The sequence below is a fragment of the Empidonax traillii genome, unplaced genomic scaffold, assembly GCF_003031625.1.
Source record: "Empidonax traillii isolate 1590-97213 ecotype Southwest subspecies unplaced genomic scaffold, ASM303162v1 scaffold798:size368312, whole genome shotgun sequence".
Lineage (NCBI taxonomy): Eukaryota > Metazoa > Chordata > Aves > Passeriformes > Tyrannidae > Empidonax > Empidonax traillii.
Window position 1 is genome coordinate 165,706 of NW_020955991.1, and position 20,646 is coordinate 186,351.

Sequence of the window (20,646 nt, forward strand, 5' to 3'; positions counted from 1 at the left end):
CAACTAAAAACCTGAAAATTGTTAGAGCTTTATTTAATGTAATATAATTTAATTATATTATATGTATCTATAACATTTAATATAATACTATAATGTTGCAATTCCACACAAACACTGTGATGGATCATTTAAAAAATTCTGAATAAGATAAAAATATTAGAAACAAACACAAAGAAATAAACAAAACCACACAAATTGTCAGAGCTGGAGTGCTGGAGAAGACAGCTTGCCCTGAGTGCAATCATGGCCAGCTGGAGCCCGTCATCACACTGGCATCTTTTGGCTCTGCTAAGGATTTACTCCTAGAAAGATACTGGGTTTATTGTAACTGCACCAGCTGGGTATTCAGGTAACTTGTTAAGATGCCTGAATCAGAGAGCTGAGTCTGATCATCCCAGTGGCTGTGTACAGACAATTGCTATACAGACAGACATGCAAAGTCAAAATTATGTCAGACCTCAGCTGTCTGCTATGTCCTTCCACCAAAAAATGCCCAGATTAGCACTCCATAAATTCTGCATGTGGTAGAAGCGCATTGACCCTCCATAAACCACTCCATAAAGAAACACAAACTGATTCGTTTCAGCACACAATGAAAAAAAGCTTCTCCCAATACAAATGACACACTGAAACAAACATTACACAAATATTATTTTCTCCTGCTTTAAGAGTCGAGGGGATGGTAATAAAAAGCTGGAGATGGGAAACCACTGGCAAAGTCTTTACACAGTGGGATTCCGCCTCTCTCTCCATAGTGAAATTGGAGTGAAAAGGTTGATTTGGAAAGAAAGGGTTACACTGAAAAAAACCTCACAAAGACATGGATGCACCACCAGCTTAGCTGACTTGGCTGCTGAAGTGTCAAGGAAAGGCCAACTCAAGTAAGGTTTGAGTCTGACTGGAATGATGAGGTAGAACATCACAAAAAAAGAAAAGAAAAAAAAAGGAGAAAAAAAAAAAAAGTCTTGGCTACCACTGAGGAAAACTGATGCGCTGTGCTGCAGAGCATGTACAAAGAGATGGCTAAAAGACAGAACTGTAGAAAGGCTTTTGTTATCTCTGCTTGCTCTCTCCATTAGCTCCTTTGAAATTTAAAAGAAATAAATCCATTTTTGCTTCAGTTTTCCATTGAGATTCCTTTTGCTTGCATTTCCTCACTGTCTTTTATCTAGTATCTTAGCTATATAAGCCACAAACTCAATTGTAATCTCCACTCTGTTGTTGCATTTATCAGCTTCAAAATTCTAAAAGTTTTGCTGTCTTTTTAAGCGACAAAAAACATCCTTGAGTTTTCACTACCACCATTTTTCTTCACTGAATATCGCCATAAGAGCTGTCCTCCAGTATATAAGGATGCTGCACCCAGAATTTCCTTCAGGATTTACTGACTTGGGTTCAGAAGTCTGCCATATCACCACCATTTCCCTTACAAAACAGAAGTAGGAAAAGTATCCTTTCCTTGCCACTGCTGTTCACACTTTTTATACTGACATTGTAGACTGCAAACTGAAGGAGCTGTACTTCTGCTGTACACTAATCTCCTTAATTTGCAAAATGACACACAGTCAATTACAACATTTTAAAGCTGTAGAGGGTCAGTACAAGAGAAACTGAGAAATTCTTGGTCAACAAGTATTTAAATTTATAATAAAAACACTTTAGGAACTTGGTTCATTTTAGAGAGTTAGTTTATATGACCATTGCAACAAACAAGTTTTCAATTTCAGAATGCTGAAAGCAACCATTTCACATATTCCTAGGGAGAAGGGGGAAAAAACAAATCTGCATTTCTGTGTTGAGTGTGTTTTCCAACATTCATTTTTCAACCAGTAGTTTTAATAATACAAAGCAGCATTCTAAAGTAATGCTCAAGGACGTAAATGGAATCTTAAATTAATTCCTCAGTATGGATTCTGTGCACCTCAAACATCTCATAGATAATACCTCCCTTCAGGAAAACACATCCTATTAAAAATAGAAATTGCTTTTATCAGGTTCTAAAGGATATGGTGTCTGCCCAGTTTTGTCCTTTAGCAACTAACACTATCTACAGAGGCATTATTAGCACAAGAAAGTGCCCCATGAACAGACACTTTGAGCAGTATATGGAAGATGTCCATTTTTGACATCCCCTGCAAAGTAAGACCTTTACTGAACGTTCCTGTAGAATCTAAATATTTCACTTCTAGGGGAGAAGGGGACAAAGATATCAGAACACCCTGAAATACTGTACTCCAAGTGCTGTATCTTCTAACTTGCTATTGACTCCAGATATGGAGCACAAAATTAGATCCCATTCAATTGGCAGCCCACAGTGTATACAGAGCATTTAAAAACCCCCAAAAGCTTAGTACTCAAAGGTTCTTTCTGCAATATCTATCTGTACTAACCTCTTGTTCATAAGAAAATGCCCCAGCAGCTGGCATAGCCAGCAAGTCCTCCCTCCTCTCGTGCATGGCTTTCAGGAATGCTGCTATATTGAAAAGGCAAAGTTATCATTGCCTAGTGAAATGCAATCCAGCAACAAAATACCACTCAAAATGGGCTGAAAGGAGAACAAGTGTATGGATTTTCATAGGCTTAGGTCAAGGTGTACAGGCTGACACTGTGCTATTTAAAGAAATCAGACAGTGCTCCTGTCTCATATTTTATACTTGCTTGAATCTTGCCCTAACAGCTGAATGTTTTTTAACTGACCAAAATCAACAGCTTAGCCAAAAAACCCACACAAACCCTTAAAAGTCACTTAGCACTTTTCAGCTACCCTTAGGGTAAAAAAGCCAGAAAGAAAGTAACCTAAATATTACAAAACATTGAAAGATACACTATACTAAATTACTTTCAAATTTCTAGAAGTATGAGTGCAAGTATATTCAGTGTTTGCCTCAGTATGGGCACTTTCCTAAATATGGACTTCTTTTGGCATAGTTCAAGCTGATGTAAGTCTGGTATCACAAGAGAGTCAAGGCAAACATAAAAATTATACTGATTTGATCTTTTATGATCACTTGAACTTTCTCCAAAGAACCAAGAAAGTGTATTTTAACAATAAAATATGATCTAACGGCAGATGATGCTAGAACAGCCTGTAGAGCTTTTTGCCACCACCTCCAGCCTCAGCTGGCTGCCTCTGCACCAACTCCTGTTCCCAGTCAGGTCCCTCAGGCAGCTAAGCCTGCAGAAAACAAGCTCTATATGTGAAAAGTGGATGTTTTCTGTGTGTTTAACTCCCTGAATGAGATCACCATGAGTCAGGTGAGTACCACCTGCCAGACCAGTAACATGGGCGGCAATGCCAACCAGCAGGTGAAGAGGGGAACGAGACTGTCTCCTTGTGGTAACAACAATCCATCAGCTCAGCCCAAGGACAGGACATGTACTGCAAGTCTGCAAATTCACGTTGTTCACCACTTCCATTACCCTGTCGTGCTTTTGCTGGCTACTGCTGATATTAAAAATAACTTAACTAAAAATACCATAGTAATTTTAAGGTTTTTAAATAACACATTTGGTGTTCCAGCTTCTTTTAAAAAAACTCTTATTTAAGACACTAGTAAATTAAGATTTAAACAATGTTCTTCATATACCTCTCTAAGCAGGTACTCTTGCAAATATCTAATCTGACACGTTTCTGTTTTTTTCATAACAACATTTGTTAAATAAATTACAGAGGTCATTTCCATGGCTCCAAAGAATTTTACTAATATTATGAAAAATATTCTTGGAGAATATTTTTTTTTTTGAAGCAAAGAAAAAAGCGTAACATGACTTTTATGGATGTCACCACCTTGGTCTACATCCAAACACATGTTAAAAATAGTACGAACAGAATTATATTAAACCAAGACAGTACAAGGTGTTTTGATGCAAAACTTAGTTTACATAAAATAGAAAAATATTTTTTCCAGCAGATGTAGATTAAAACAGCTAATAGAAAAACACCAAAAAAACTGCTCCCCAACTTAAGAAGACGCTGAGGAGCTGGAATTCATGTCTTATGCAAGGAACTGATTCCAGCAAAATCATGCCTGAGGTACCTTGCTTAGTAGCAAAAATCACAAGTATGAGCATATGAATAAAAATTACAGATATATAATTTTTTTCATTTGCTGAGGATTTAAACTGGTTACTAAATTATTATATAAACCTTGAAGTTCAAGTGCAAACAGGACACATCCAGAATAACATCAGGTTTTTTCTTACCATGTTCAAGATACAACTATTTGAAGTACCTGAATTCTTCAGGAATCCACCAAAAATTTTAAAAGGGCAAAGGATTCTGAATATATCTTTAAGTCACCAGGGTATAAAAGCAATTTTCAAAATGGCTTCATTTGTCTTACTGACGTATCCCAGAATCCATCCGCTTCAATTTATTTGTAGATCAAGACCACATGAACATTTCACAAATTTCTGTTCTTCTCCCTTCTCAATTATGCCAACATCAGTTAAGCACTATCACTCCAGAGCCATGAAAAACAGTCTTTCTTGTAACAGCAACAATCATCTCCCAAAATTCCAACAGGAAAGCCAGAGACATTACACACCAGCTTTGCTGCAACACATCAACCACAGATAAGAACTGTAAAGTAGCAGCACTAGTCACGCAAAACACCTGGTGCTGCAGGCTGGAAATAGCAACACCAGCAAGAAAATTCTTGAGGGTATTTGTTATTATTACCTTAATTACTTAGATCTTATATTTCCTATCAAAATATCAAGTTTATGCATGGCATTTGAGTGTATATATATATTTAAAAGTTCCATGAACGCATATTTCCCCTAAACATAGTTGGATATAGACTTTTCAGGTGTTCCTTCTCAAGCTGTAGCTAATTACATCTGAGCACTCTGCCAAAGCAACAGCTGCCTCCTTAGGAAAGCAGTAATTGTAACATGAAAATCAGGGTTGTACATGCTTCCTGTTTTTTGGTCGTGGCTACTATTCCAAAGGTGAGCCCTCTCCATCTCCCCAGTATACCAACATCTGGAATTTAACAGAAAAACTGACAATAAACACCAAAGAATAAAGTAAAAAAATGATCCATACCAAAATCTGAAACCCGTTCCTGGCAACTGTTGTTAGGTATTACAACAAAAAATAGATAAAACTTAGTTCAGAAGATACCTGTGTCTTCTATTCCAAGCCTGCCTTAGTTTATTCATGTCTTTCAAAAAAAATTTGCTCTACATCCAAAAATTAATCCAAGCCCCTATTTACTATTAAAGACTCGAGATCAATCTATGTCTCACCCACTTAGTGACTGTAAGTTTCTGGACACGCAGCCCTATTTCGACATACTGGGGCAACTGCGGAAAAGAACCTAACAAAAGCAGTGGCTCTATACCCAGATTACATTACATTTCCTACCATACCTACTAGTGATGTTTGGTGTATCAACCATCACGTTTGTTTGTCTCGTGCCAAATACTCTAATTACAATGCAAGTGGCAGCGTACCCACATCAGTATTCTTTTTGTAACCCGTGGTAGCAATTCACTTAAGTATGAGGAGCGATGGAAAACTTCAAGGGGAAAAGGGTAACTAAGACAAGGCAACTGGCTGCCCTTGTAATCCGCAGTCAACTTAAAGAGCCACTTCAGGTCATGAGAAATTTCAAGATGATAACTCTTTTATAGTTCTCTTCCCACGGTCAGAAAAAATACCACATGGAAAAGAAATACTCCATGAAAAAACTATTCTTTCACTAGCTTTTATGGTAACTTGCACGTAAGCCAAACAATGTACAAGGGTATCAATCACTTTCCTACTTAAATGCCTTTTTTCAAAGTCATGCACAAACTTATAAGAATGTTCAACCAACATATATCAGCTGTCTCACGTTCTGTTTTCGGATATTGATATCTGCAAACCTTTTAACCGGATCTAGTATCATTGTCTGAGCTCAGATGACTCAGATAAAAACAATGTGAAAACATAGTTTGTTTTCATGTTTAAAGCCTCAATTGGTCTCCTGCAACAATAACAGGAAGAGCTGTACGGATCGATACGCAAGATTACTAATAGAGACTTTTCTTGTCCTACCCAATAACACGCACGTGGAATTTTCCCAACCAGGTAAAACATGCCACACTTACCAGATCCCTGTGAAGCACCCAGTTTGCATGGAGGTAATGGATTCCATCGAGGATCTGGTAGAGTAGGGATTTAACCATGGATCTTGGCAGCTGCATGGGCTTTTTATTTGCTTTTGAGGCACGGTGAAACTTGATAATATGCTAGAAACAAAACAAGTAAAAACATGAAATAAGTTAGATATGTAAAAAGGTTGGTTGTTGTGTTTTCTTCTGGTTTATTTGGTTTTTTTTAACTAGTAACATTAATGGAATGAAATACAAAGTTTGTTGAATTTTGCAGTTAAAAGTAATAGGGAAGTGTTCACAATATTCTTAAATTGTTTCTATTCTCTGAGTTGCTTTAAAAAACAGCTGTCAAGCTTTTGTTAGTATCTAAATACTGGTTACTTACCTCCAGTAAAGGGTCCTAGACATTCTCCCTCCTCCCTCCCTCCTTTCTCCCCATGTGGCATCCTCTTAGCAGCTAAGAGCAGAAGCTTTCAAACCAGCAGTATCCACCAGAAGGACCACACTCTGTGCTTTCACACTTCCCCTGCTTGTCTTCAAAAACACCCAGGACAGTATATTTGCAACTACTCTAGTGTTGCCCGCTAAATCAGAATCCCAATAGACAGAGAAGGAATAAATATTTTTAAAAATATTTAAAGAGGGGGAGGGGGTAACTACCAAAAACCCCACACCACAACATTAGAATGAGATCAGATCATGTTCAAACATCTAAAAGTGGTTATCTTCTTGATTCTAAGTGCTGGTTGCATACTTCATTAATGATGACAACAAGCTGGTGGCTCTTAGATTACAGAAGTCAGTCAATCCACTGGAGGACAAATACCACTTGGAAACATGGAATGCAAGAAGGGACCCCAGCATTAATCAGTTGAAGGAATGAAAAATACAATTGAAAGACTGCCAAGATGTCATGAAATATTAATAAACAAATTAATATTTATTGTAATATCACTGTGGAGATAGATTAGGTTTGGTTTTGCTACACTGTACAAGAAATAAATTGGAGTGAGGCCATTCTACCTTTTCAATCCCCAGACAAGGTGGGGCTATGCAAGGCACAAATCCAATCTTAATATACTGTCATTCAACAAACAACTCAATAAGTTCAATCAGATGGAGAAAAAAAATCTTCTTTCTGAAGACAATTCAAAGAAGCATCTTAAATAACAAAATAGTTTCAAATTATGTGCCTTTTGAAAGATGGAAATAAAGGCAGTTTGCATTTTTACTGAAAAGGATTCAAAATGCTAATCTGTAGAGTGACAAGATATCTAATTACTCAATCTTTAAATAGGATTTGTCTAGTTCAAGATCATCCCCCTCCCCAGACTAAAGAGGTAGTCAACAGCTGTGTTTTCACTAGACCTCTGCTCTCTCTTCCACCACCACCACTCCCGTCACGTTTGTCACTACTTTTCCCAATGAAAATGGAAACAAGTTGATGTTTCCTCATGGTAAATGCTATTCCTAGCTGTCACCAGTACTTTAGCCGTTGTCAAACTGGACTTAGCACAGGTATAGACAACACTGTTTAAAGAGAAACAGAAAAGGCAGAAAAACACAAGTAAATAAAAAAAAGCCTGTTTACTCCCAACAACATCCCCACAGAGCCTTCCACTACTACACGTACAATAGCAATGGTTGTGTATTAAAAACCAGTATAAATCAGTTTATCAGTTTTTAATATCCACACGAGGATGAGTAAACAAGACAAGCTCTTAGTACCTCATCCTTCAGTTGTACACTCACTCTGAAAACTGTAAATGGAATGCCTTAAAGAATCACTTCCTTAGAAAAAATTTTTCTTGTCCTGTTACAAGAAGATTCTCTCTCATAACTTCAACTGGGAGTCCCTACCTCCCAGTACCATACAACACTCACTGAACAATGACCTTCATGTGTAATTACAATATGATTTATAATGCAGTAATGATACCATAAACTCCATCAATACCATTAATATATTTATTAATACATAGTATGAAAAAATACAGCCATACTAACAGGCAAAGGTCATACACAGAGACCCATAAATCCAGTCCTGCCCTTTTTCAAGGTGCATGTAATCAATAAAAGGGATTTCTATACCCATTTAAAAACTGACTACCATCCATACAAAACATTATTCCTTATTATAAAGGCACCAAGAAAATAAAACTGAAAAAGGTCTCAGGGGACACAACGGGACACAATTAACCACAGATGTGTTGAGGAAGAACAACACGTCTGGCTCTGCCTCTGGCCCTACCTCAGCTGCTCCAGTACCTCCAGAGGTCAGGCATGTGACAGCACCAGGCTGGCACCCTCTGATTTCTAGCCCTGAGGTCCCATGTGGCTCCCAGAGAGAAAGGCTAAGGAAACAAGCTCCTTTTCTTTAAAGGGTTTTTGAATTGTAGAAGTGCATTAAAACTGATAGTTTTGCTTGAAGCAAGCAATATCACTAGATAAAATCCAATTTCCTGCAAGAGCAAATAAAACTATTGTTGCCAACTCACTCTACCGAAGTTTATATCCATCAAATCACAAACATCACAGTTTAGAGAACTGAACAAAAAGTAAACTAAAAACCTAATGCAGGGCCAAATACCATAGGGAACTGAAAACCTGGATTTGCCCCATGGCATTGGAATGAATCCAGAGTGTTTGTGTCCAAATACTACTCTGAAGAGTTTTCTAAAAAAAGTAGTTCATCCAATTTCTTGTAAGCAACTAGCCCATATGAAGAAAGACCAACACACATAATCAACACTAAACAGCAATTGTAATGGCAAATAGGTGCCGTTGCTGAACATCATCTCTTCTATTGGAGGCAGCAAGCCTAAACTTTCTCTTATTTCTTTATATTTTCAGAAATGTATCTCTATGGCCCTACCACTGGAAGCCTTAATTGTCAGTGTGCACTGTATCAGTCACATGCTACAGAACAGAAACCCATCCACAACGTTATCCAGCTGTAAATTCATTTTAATTAGTTCATTAGAACGCTGTGGATGCAAGCTCTCCTTCTGATATATCTAAAATGCTTCAAAATAAAAGAAAAATGCATGTCATATGAGGTAAATGAAACTGCAAGCAATATTCAAATCTGATCAGCAGGAGTAGCCAAGTCCCATTCCCTTTCTATGCATTCATATTTTCAGATTCCTAAATCTTAAAAACATGCTGAAGCTGACCAGATTCCAAATCCAGTGAGCCAAAAATTGCTAATGCTTTTATATATTTTGTTTTACATTTAAACAAGGCATCAACTTCATGGCAGCATTTTTTAAGTCTGTATTCTAAATTCAATTAATACTTCACTGACCAACATTAAAGTACACATTCATCAGCAGCCTGAAAAAGCAAGGAAGGTATAATTTGCTGTTTGCAATCTCTGGGACTATTGTTTTTATTTCCCAACTGCTTATTCCCAATTATCAACTTGAAAAAATGTAATAAAATTGCATGGAAAACTGGATGAACCAGTATTTCAGTAAGACCATTTTAGTTCTAGCGATGGCAAGGCCATATAAATGATAAAAAATGAAGTGAAATGCAACTAAGCATTTGAAAATAAAATACGGTGGTGACTGATGAAACAAAATTCAATCTAGTAGTTTGTCTGCCTTCTATATTACCTAGTGTATTGAAACTGGTTTGAAAATTGGCTGGTGAAGAACTACATGCATTTTCTAAATCCTTCACCACAAACAAAGTAATGCATAACAACACAGAGCAAATTCAAATCCCTAGTATTTACCCAGCAGTTAAATGAGCATTTGAAAAGATCCTAATTTTAGTCTGCTTCCAGGTCAGTCAGTCTCATGCAAACATACTCTCTCTGTGTTTGTGTCATCCAATTCCCAATTCCAAGAACTGCTGTTCAGTATGACAGAGGTTAAAACAGACAAACAAGTCAGACCTGGAAACTTTTCACAGAAGCAAGAAGCCAGCTAACAGAGGGATTTTATGCATGCCTGACTACACAGAGTTAGTGTGAGCTCCCACCTCAACAGACATGAGATAATCTGTAGAACTCAAGACACAAACCCCTAGAAAATCTGACTACTTGAGTTCTATTGCTTAAGGTCATACTTGTTGCAAAATTACATGCATCTCCATCAAACCGAAATGCAATCATGCCAAATTCGGTTGCCTCTCCTGGCTGAAGCAAACTGTGTGCTCACACACTTTAGCAAAAACCCGGCTGCATTCTGTTCAATCCCTAATTCAGCCTTTGAGAATAAAACAGATTTGTGTCAACCTGCCAGTAAAAAGTAAAGTTATATTTCAATATTAAAGCGATGGAAGCTTGGATACATGTTAAATAAGTGCCAAGGCCAAGAGGAAGATTCATATTATTTGGCTTCCAGTCTCATTTTAAACAAAAAAATTACTTCCATCTTCTCTCTTCAGCAATCAATACCTAAACAAAAGTAACATACTATTGCATATTAAGTGTAAAGCATATAAAAAGACTATGGAAGAACAAATCAAAATCTTAAGGTGGCATCAAAACTAACTTTGAAATTGCTTCCACAATTTTCAAATGAAGAAAGCAAATACGAAACCAATGAATGTGACTAATATTTGTTTGCTCTTCCAAAAACAAATATAGTTTCACATGCCTACTCTTAGGACTCATTGCAGACATGTAAGTTTTAGACCCTAAGAAAATTTTGTCAGTTTACTTATCACAAGCAAAATAAAATAAAATCAAAACAGAAGTGGGTAAAAATATCTCTGTAGTGATCACTTTAGTTTCCAATTTTGGAAGCACGACAGCAACCAACACAAACTGTCCTTCAGAAGAGGAGAGGGAAAAAGGATGCTTCAACAACATTCCCTCTAAACTATTACAGTGTATGGTCATCATCAAGTATGTTCTTTACAACGTCATTAACCAAACTGCCTAATGAAAAACCCTATTCCAAGTGACAAGTGGCCAACACTTTAAATAACAGTGAAAGGAGCTTTAATACACTAACTTTTGCTAATGCCAACTTGCTTTAAATACCTAAGCTTTGAAACACAGAGCAGGCGTGAACAGATTCGGTAAAGTTTTTCTAGGTTTAACTGGGGTCTTTCAAGGGTTTTTTATACCTTTCAGACCTAAATATGTCAAAATAACTCTACACAATAATAACAAAAGTCCTCAGAATTCAGCTACCCTTTTAGCATATATATATATATGACACACATGGCATTCATTCCACTGTCTTTGAGGCCTGTTCCTACCTGCTGTTTCCTCCAATTCTCATGCTTCATAGTACAGAAAATGCCACATAAGCTACCCTCGAATTCATACAACTATGGCAGAAAAAACAAGTTTATGTTCTGAGGATGTGATAGGCGCATTCTCAGAACAGAATGCTATCGACAAGGAATGGTACTGTCCTCTGTAAGAAATTCAACCATCATTTTAGTGGTGAAAAAGACCATCCATTTTATTTGGAAGGGATCAATCTTGCCATAAAGATCTAATGCTAGCTGACTTCCTTCTGCCTCAACAAATCTTCTATTTTTCTGCCAGCTAGCAGAATCCTATAGTGGTAAATACACATAGCAGAGAGAAGACTACAAAAAGAATCACCTAGCAGAGCAGGACTGAATTAAAACGAAAATATAGACATGACTTTAGAAAAATCAAAAAAGAAAAAATAAAACTCCTGTACTGAGAAAAGTATTTTCATGTATATGAAGATTTTTGTGATCAACTAGCATGCAAATTATCTTCAGTACTGAGAGCTAAACTGAAGCTTGTGGAAGAAAGAATTATAACTGATTACACCATGTTTAAGGAATAGGTTAAAATTATATAAATAGGTTAAAGCTATTATACAACATTCGTGGGACTGAGCAAATGTGCAGGTTTATTGCACAAATCAGTATGCAACACTCTCATAATTTCATTTATCATAAAAGAACATTATTCAAAATGTTTTTAGCTGAAATTAAGTACATTTATTGCATACTGAGAGAGTCAACTAGTGTTATGAAATCACATGTATGAAGAAGATTTTCTCCTTTTCATTATCTGATGATTATTTTTAGGTACTCATGACTATGCTAATAATCTCTACCCTACATTTTAAAAAGTAGAATATATACATAACAAGAATTTCATATAAAACAAAGCCAGTCTGCCCACACATTTTTATTATTATGAACGATAATTTCAAGATGAATTTTACTCCACAATTCTCAGTGGTATTTGCTGCAAAGCATTTACTTGCTAGAGACCACTGGAATCTAATAGTAAGAGAAACATTCAACCAAACCTAAAAAATACCCAGATCATGGTTTAACTGGTCTTGAATAGTGAAGACATCATCATTCAGTACTATCAAATCATAGGTAATTATTTATTTTCTCACTTATTATGACTCAAATATGGTTTTCATTGCTATAAAACACATTCAACACATTTTACTGTGTTAAAAATGTCACTTTTTCAGAATGCGATGAAAACCACCCAGAAGCTTCTGATTTAGTTACATTTCTAGAAAAGGGGATCTCAAAGATTTGAAGTTATACATACATATTAAGTAAGTCTGAGAATTAACTCTGTACCATAACCAGGAAAGGTAGGTAAACTATTAATTCAGAAAAAAAAGGAGCTTAACAAAAATGTTGCTTAGAATCAAAAATCCAACTTAAAAATACAGAGGCTATAAAACTGAAAACATCGAATGTGTGCTTATCTGTGGTACTAAAAATGTGTGCTTTAGAAATATTTTCAATCCTAAAAATCTGATGCTTTAAAACTAGGAGAGTAGCTGGGAACAAAAGAAAAGCTCTCAATATTATAACCTGTCCAATGGCTAAAAATAATTAGACTGACAAGAAAGAGAATTCACCTCTAGAGCAGATCTCGTTTGTATCAAACCTTTTCAAAGTCCATTTAACTAAACACCATACATTTAATGTATAAATTTTATATGAACTTGCAAAATGTCTTAAAATGCATGAGCTTTACATAGGAAGATATGGAGAGTTGTATACAACTTATGACTAATGTAAAATAAGAATATACATTAAAGTGCAATAGGAAAATTTAGTGATAAAACATCAAAATCTCTAGAATTTAAAAGAAATTTTTTCATGGTCAAAAAATTAACATAGCAGAAAAATACACATATTATTTGAAGCAATTACACTCATTCTTGTAAAGATTTCATCCACGCATAGTTTTGTAAATCTATGAAGTTCTAACCATGTACTGGAGTGGAAACTTAAAAATAGCATCAGTTCCACTCAGGGATTTAAGATTAACTCAGCTACGTGTTAGCTAAGTGCTTATTTCTTTTTGTGTTAGCTAAATTGTACTATTTGGATTAAAGCATCCAGGATCTTATGAGTAGATATTGAGAAAGGAAAGTCCCTCACAAGAGAAGGATCAGAAGATGGTTGTTCCTGTAGCTGAAAGTTTCAGGCCATTGTAATATAAAGATGTGAAACTGAAGTGAGCTGTCAGGAATTAAGATATCCAATAGCACCTGAGGACATACACATTTTTAACCTTGTATCAGATGCTCCTTTTACACTGAGGTTCAAGCTAAGGCACCTTTACTTCACAGAATGAGTATATATATAAGCTGTGATGACAGTGCAGACAATACACTATAAATTAATATGTGTGGCACATCCTACGTCTGAGAACTTTACTGGTTCTCTTTGGCAGAGACAAATAATCAAGAAAAATCACAAGGAGATTATTTGTGTATTACACTAAGAATTTTGGTAATTAAAGGAAACTAATTATAAATCAATTTGTCAGAACAATTTCTATATTCTTAGATATTCTGTATGGTAACCTCATTAATGGCTTTGCAGTGTTTTATACAATGTAAACTGACAGATAATGAAAGAAGATATCTTTGATAGACTTAGTTATTAAAACTGGAAAAAAAGTTTGTAGGAAAGGACAACACAATCTGTCTTCATCAATACCTGTCAAAAGTAGTTCAAATTAGCATAGCTTTCTACATCCCTTCGTAATGGTATCAACAGACGTTATAGAAAATGTTGAAGTATGCAGCTATCGAAACTCAAATTTAAAATTTAAGCAGTTTAATTCATGGGAATTAAATGCAAAGTTAAAAAAAAAGTTCTTGCTCACCATAAAAGAACTTTTTAATAAGCTTAATTGGCACCATCACTTTTCCTCATTAGAACAGGACAATATTTTTTTTCGGTATTAGAAAATGAACAGAATAAGATAGCATCTAATATAGTTTATTCATCTCTTGCCAAATGTTTTCAGTACAGAAGCTGAAAAATATAATGATTTTAATTAATCTGATGTTTGTACGTGATGAGCACGTACTCTTCTCATTGAAGCCAATAGGAGTTACTAAAGCTGGGCAGCTTTGAACAGAAGCACAGTTCCCATACTTACAGACTTTGGTGGGTAACTCTAAGCTACCTGTATTTCAAAGCACTGGTCTCTGGGAATCTACATCTCTCTAGTGACAGCACACCTACAGTTCCAAAACTGAAATCCTTACAAACTGGTATACTCACGATAAATAGACTTATTTTGGTTTTACGTAGTGCTGGGGAAGCACGTGATGATAAGCAATTAAAAAAAAAAAAAATGTGCTAGTCCCCTACTACAAATTCTACCCCAAACAGCTGAAAGGGTACAAGCTGTAAAGCACGGGAAATGCAAAACACAACACAACACAGACAGAATGACAAGTGGTTGGTATTACTGAAATGCGTTACAAAATAGGTGGATTTTCAGGAGTTTTTTGAAGGAGGATAGTGAAGGATCTTTACGTACGTTAATTGGGAGGCTGTTCCATGTGTAGGAGGCAGCGTGGAAAAAGACACAAAGTTGGGAGTGAGCAAAAGAGACAAAAGGGGAATTAAGAGCGATGCTTGGGAAGTGCTGACAGTAAAGGAAATGAGGACCAAGGTTAAGCCAGAATCAAGAGTGCCTTGAACATGGCCAACTTTATGCAAGGGAGGAAAAAATTCCTGGCAAAGGTTTAAGAAGTGAGGAAACATGGGTAATTATACAGGAAAGGAGAAATGATTTGTGTAGCATGTCCCATAAAAACAAAACAAAAAAAAAAACCAAAAAAAAACCCAAACCAAACATGAGAGAGTTAGGAAGTGGGAGATCAGTTCACATCAAATACCTTGTTGCAACAAACATTTCAGTCTTAAATAATAGAAAATAATTATCTTCACTGAGATTTTATCCAATACCCAGCCAGATATGAGGAGTGGTAAGAACAAACTGCAGTGATTCTTCATCTAAAACTCTTAAATCATGTGAAAAATCATTATGCAGTGTAAAAACCACACACCCAAGATAAAACCAAATGGAAAAGGCTAGAAAAAAGGTGTTTAAAACATGGCAGTAAATGTAGCCGTAAAACGTGCTTGTTGTGATTGTTCTTTAAAATGGATACACTCATGTGATGCACAAATAAATTGTCATACAGAGGTTTAGCTGCTTCATTCCCTCTTATCATCGCTGCCACCAGTTACGAGAAATACAAAACTCTCAGTTTACACTGAACATTGATGAAGAAAACTTTTAAAATACAAAACTGATAGCCCATAGGAGAAATAAAATTAAATATTTTTTAAGCTTATGCAGGTAAAATACCATGACACTACCTGTTCTGAGCCAGAAGTGTCTTTTTGCAGGGTCTAAGTCTACTTTACTTCCAACTACAATTTTGTGTATTTACAAGTACATATTCATCAGCTCAAGATCTAAGTACAAAAAAACCGAGCAATTTGTCACTAACATTAGTAATAGCAACTCCTATATTACTCAGGCCTTAAAAAGCAATATTGGAATTAATATTAACACTTCCTCTCCTTGCCAATATTTTCAAAGGAATTATAAACATATTGATTGTTCTTGGTAAGTGTTTGGTATCATTTGGGTTTAAACACAAATATGGGTTCACACAACTCACATCTTTTCAGTAGATGTGGAGCCTGAATATTTGCATCTGAGTTCAACTCAAGATATCGTTTATGTCCACCTCTCCAAAAGACTAAAATCAAATCATACTATATTTTGCTGGAAACTTAAAAACAGACATCTAAGTCTCTACTCCTCTTCCATGTTGTAACAGTCCATTAGTAGACCCAATTAGTTTACTCATTTTTTATTTTCTTTCCACTCATACTGTCCCAAATTCTCTGTTTCGAATACAGATGATAGTATGTTGGTTACTTGCACTATATCTCAGTTAGAGGACTCTGTAAAACAGTCTCTCTCCTTTTTTTCATTTGTGTGTGTGTGCATGTGCAAAACGGCAGGAAAAAATATTAAACAGATTTCCAAACCCTGCTTTAGAAGATCCCAATTCAGAAATGCTGTCTTTAAGTCCAATTAAAGCTTGTAGGAAAATCCTTTTCACTTCAAAATGCAATCTGACTTTAAAAAAATTCTACATAGTTTTTTGCAGGCTTTAAAGTGTAAAAATAACAGAATGTCAGTTAGATCCTTAATTACAGAGAAAGAAATTTACGCATCTCTGCCTATATAACGTTATGTCACACACAGGTCAGTTTGAACAAGCTCTTATTACACTATCTCAAACACACAGGGAAATCTGTACTTACCCACAAATCATGCTCAGCATAATCAAACAGCAACCAAACCTTTCTGTCACTGTGAGAAAGGAAAACTTTCTGCAATGCAATCACGTTTGGGTGCTTCAACTCTCGTAAAAGCTGCAGAGAAACAGAGAAGTTCTTGTTACTTCTGTGCCTGTACAAAGTAAACACAGTAACAAAACCACCAAACAAGTCAAATAGCAAACAAGTGATCCTAACACAGGCCCTAGAAGAAGAAATGCCACCGATTCAGCCCATTATCTTTAAAATATCAAAATCAGGATATACACAGCCTCCATGTCATAGGTTGCTGTTCTGCCACCACAGCTTCCCATCACTACCTACTTTCTCTGTCCCACACTCAGCACACAGCTGCCCATCCCACCTATCCATTCCGCTTGCCAATAGTGTCTATCTTAAAAGATGTTATCACAGAATCAACTCAGCTGGAAAAGACCTCTGAGATAATTGGTCCAACCTACTACCAAACACCACCATGTCAACTAAACCATGGCACTAAATGCCACATCCAGTCTTTACTTAAACACCTCCAGAGAGTCCACCACCTTCCTGAGGAGCCCATTCCAATGCCCAATCACTCTTTCTATCAATAATGACACACAAACACAACTGTTTTCTTGTCAAAGATGAACATCAGGATTTGAGGATGCCAGAAAGAAGCTTGTGCAGCTGGTCCAATTCTTTGTGTGGACAACACAGTTCCTGATCACCACATAATTATTTTATTAACAATAATTTTCTTTTGCTTTGGATCCCTGCCTCACTTGGCTTGAAGTTCACGGACTGTTGTTCTCAGAACATGAGGGCGTTTTCAAAGAAATGTTTACCAAAATGTTTTTTCTAATGGTTGCTTTAACTACTGTCCTGTAATCCAGAAATAAACCCAAGCTTATTTACTGCTTGCCAGAAAGAAAACTAGGTCTCATGACTAATTAGACAACACATTAAAGCAGGCACCGCTGCTGAAGTTATCCTTCTGCCAGATTAAATTAGTCTCAGAAGGTGCTGGGAAGAAGTACTCCCAAAAACATAATGTCCATGGAATCACTTTTCCTCCCCCACACCTTTCCACACATCAGTCACAAGAATGATCATTTCTCTTTTATCTGGAAACTACTTGCATCTGCAGTACTAGTATATACATTGCCAAGAATCAATTTATAACGGTGAAATAGTAAATGGAGCACATTCCAAGGCCCATTTGAGAGAAATGAATCTTCCCTTTTTTCACCTTTCAGAAAAAGACACAAGATGTTTATTTTAGGGGAAATTAAAAAAAAAATTATTAATTTTAAATTATATTCTCCTTTGGCCACACAGGTATCTGTCAAGACAAGAAATCTTCTGAAGAATATAGCTGCTTAAATCTATTCCTGTTTTTCAGCATATGAAAGAAATGTTTTTTCTGTCATGGAGGAAGTGTTTTCTTCTTTCTGTTTCTTTTTTTCTTTCTCTAAACCTGAGCTTCCCTTTCTCCAGGTTAAACAACCCCAGTTCCCTCAGCCTCTCCTCATAAGATTTGCCCATTGTTACATTCTGGCTGTCAAGACTGGGTGCCACAGCAGCTGGTCCTTCAGCAGCAGGAGCCAGATCAAGAAAATGCTGGCTCCAGAAGTTCAACACACACTTTTTCAAGAACAGGAGCTCTGCTCTAGCTACACTGGACTTGCAATGGTGCTCAACACCAAGACAAGATCAGAAACGATAGTGTAGAGTACAAGTGATCAGCACGAGCCACAAACAGAAATGCTGGTCAGATTTATGTCTAAAAATAACCTTACCTAGAAACAGACTAGAGCAGAAGAGGGAGTGACTGCAAGGACTGAGCTGATGCAGCTCACAGGTACATAAAGAGCGGACGTGAGCAGAGACATTCAAAATACACTGGGAAGATGTGATCAGAAAGGAATATAGGGCGGAACCAAATACACAGCTACAGAAATAAAAACCTAGCAAATTTGAGGCAAGCGTTTCAGAGACAACTATTAATGTAAGGCTTTATCTAAAAAGAAATGAGGGATTTCCAAAACTGCATTTTCATTAAAGCAGACAGGGAGACGCCAATAGTGTGAAAACATGGGAACATATTTGGAGCTATTTGCATCACAACTGTAGCAACCACCTACCCTAACGACTTTTATGTTTGACTAGAACTTTGTCAATATTTAACTTCTACACATGCCACGTACATCTAACACGTAAGTCATCGCAAGTCACCATCTTTTAATACGGTTGTAGGTTCGTTCATCGCCATAAAAGCATTTCACAAATGTGCATTTTAGCCATACCCAGAATCACATGAACGAGTTCAAAGATGTGGTGAATTATTGTCTGTAGCTTTCCTGCAGCACAGATTGCCGTATAAACTTTAAATGTATAAAATAGATAAATGAAACATAATACCAGTACTGTTCTTCTTAAATCTTGTTTAGAAGTAAACCAATTTGGAGAGTTGGTTAATTCAAATTTAAAGTTAGAAGGAAGAAATCAGTATACTATCCTAGTAATTCAAAAATTTCAGTGTACCTGACATTTTATTACAAGATAACAACCTGAACATAAAAAGGATCTGCAACTACTAGAATTTACTACTAAATGAACACATCATATTTTAACAGTATTTAAGCTTAATGTTCTTCTAAAATTTAAGTTCCATCACACCCAACTTGCGGTAAAATGCTAATAAAAACCTGTGTCTCGGGTGAGTTACGGCACATTTCTTTCTCGGTAACAGCACACAAAGCAGTTTAGGCAGAAAGACATTGAGAAGGACATCATTGTGAATGGTCAACATCTGCGAAACTTTGACTGTCCTGTTCAGTGGGTTTCATGTAAACATATTAGAGGATGATTATTATTATCATTATTATCAAGAGGACTGTATAGGCATCTCTGCTTATTACCTTTCTTAGAAAATGGCACAGCCTGAAGTCTTAAAATGCTGCATTTGGATAGCTCAAATAGCACGGAACAGCTTGTAGGATTCCCAGGCGGCTACACACTACATGCAGAATTGCTAGTAATTTCTTCAGTTGTCTGATGAAAAGTTCTCTCACGAGGGACACTGAGAATTTCCCTCACAAGTGAATGTCCCTTATAGTAGGGGAGGGATGGAAGTCATAAGGGAAAGTCTCTCATGACTGAGAAAAAGTTAAGTTAGAAATAGAATTGATATAGAAGCTTGAAGCATTGGAAATGTTAAGTGTCAGCAGTCATGCTGAGTTAGACTTTTCATGGAAAGTCAAAATAGACAGTAAAGATTGTCTAGAGAGAGAAGGAGCACAAGAGAGTGAACAACAATAAGAAAGTAAAAGTAGGATATCTTAAAACATAAAGACAAAAATAAAAACCTAAAATATTTTACTTCAGGGTTTAATAACAGTTATGATACTGATCATGGAAAGAACAAACACAAATAATGGAAATGCTTCATGTTTCAGAAAGTGAAAATTAACACAAGTCAGATACAAGCAAAACTCAGAGGTGATATCAGATGATTAGCAAATACATCCCATACATTCATAAATGAGAAATGGAAAAGAGAGAAGGCATTTGCAGACTTGTTAATCCAATGCAAAAAGCCCACTTTGAAACCCTAAACATAAAGAAAAATGTGTTTAAAAAAACTATCCTGACTTCCTTATCCAATAATTGATTTTGAACACAGATCTTCTGCTTGTGTTGAAATTTTAACCTTAGAGTAACTCTAACTACTTTGTGAGATGGGAAAAATGGGAATAAGTTTGAGGTGAGCAAGAAACTACCTAAAAAGGTAGCTGACAACTGGACACATTTCAAGGCTAAGTAGTTCTATATATATTAACTATTTGGGGAGTTACCAAAGAACAAGCATTGTGTTCATTAATAAAACCCATCTTAGCATCAAAATCCTGAGTGTGAATTAAATTGGTCGATCCAAAAAAGGCAGCATTCCCAATGAAGAAA

At 36.2% G+C, this 20,646-nt stretch overlaps 1 protein-coding gene across 3 annotated transcripts in view; it reads right to left on the reverse strand.

Annotated features, from left to right (window-relative positions):
- CDK19 (cyclin dependent kinase 19) overlaps positions 1–20,646 on the reverse strand; it is a 112,429-nt gene that overhangs the window by 53,190 nt on the left and 38,593 nt on the right. For all 3 annotated transcript variants that reach the window (XM_027901559.1, XM_027901560.1, XM_027901558.1), the window contains 2 exons: positions 16,687–16,797; positions 6,100–6,240 (listed from right to left, as the gene is read on the reverse strand). In XM_027901559.1, coding sequence (XP_027757360.1) covers positions 6,100–6,240; positions 16,687–16,797 — 252 coding nt within the window. The remainder of the gene's footprint in view (positions 1–6,099; positions 6,241–16,686; positions 16,798–20,646) is intronic.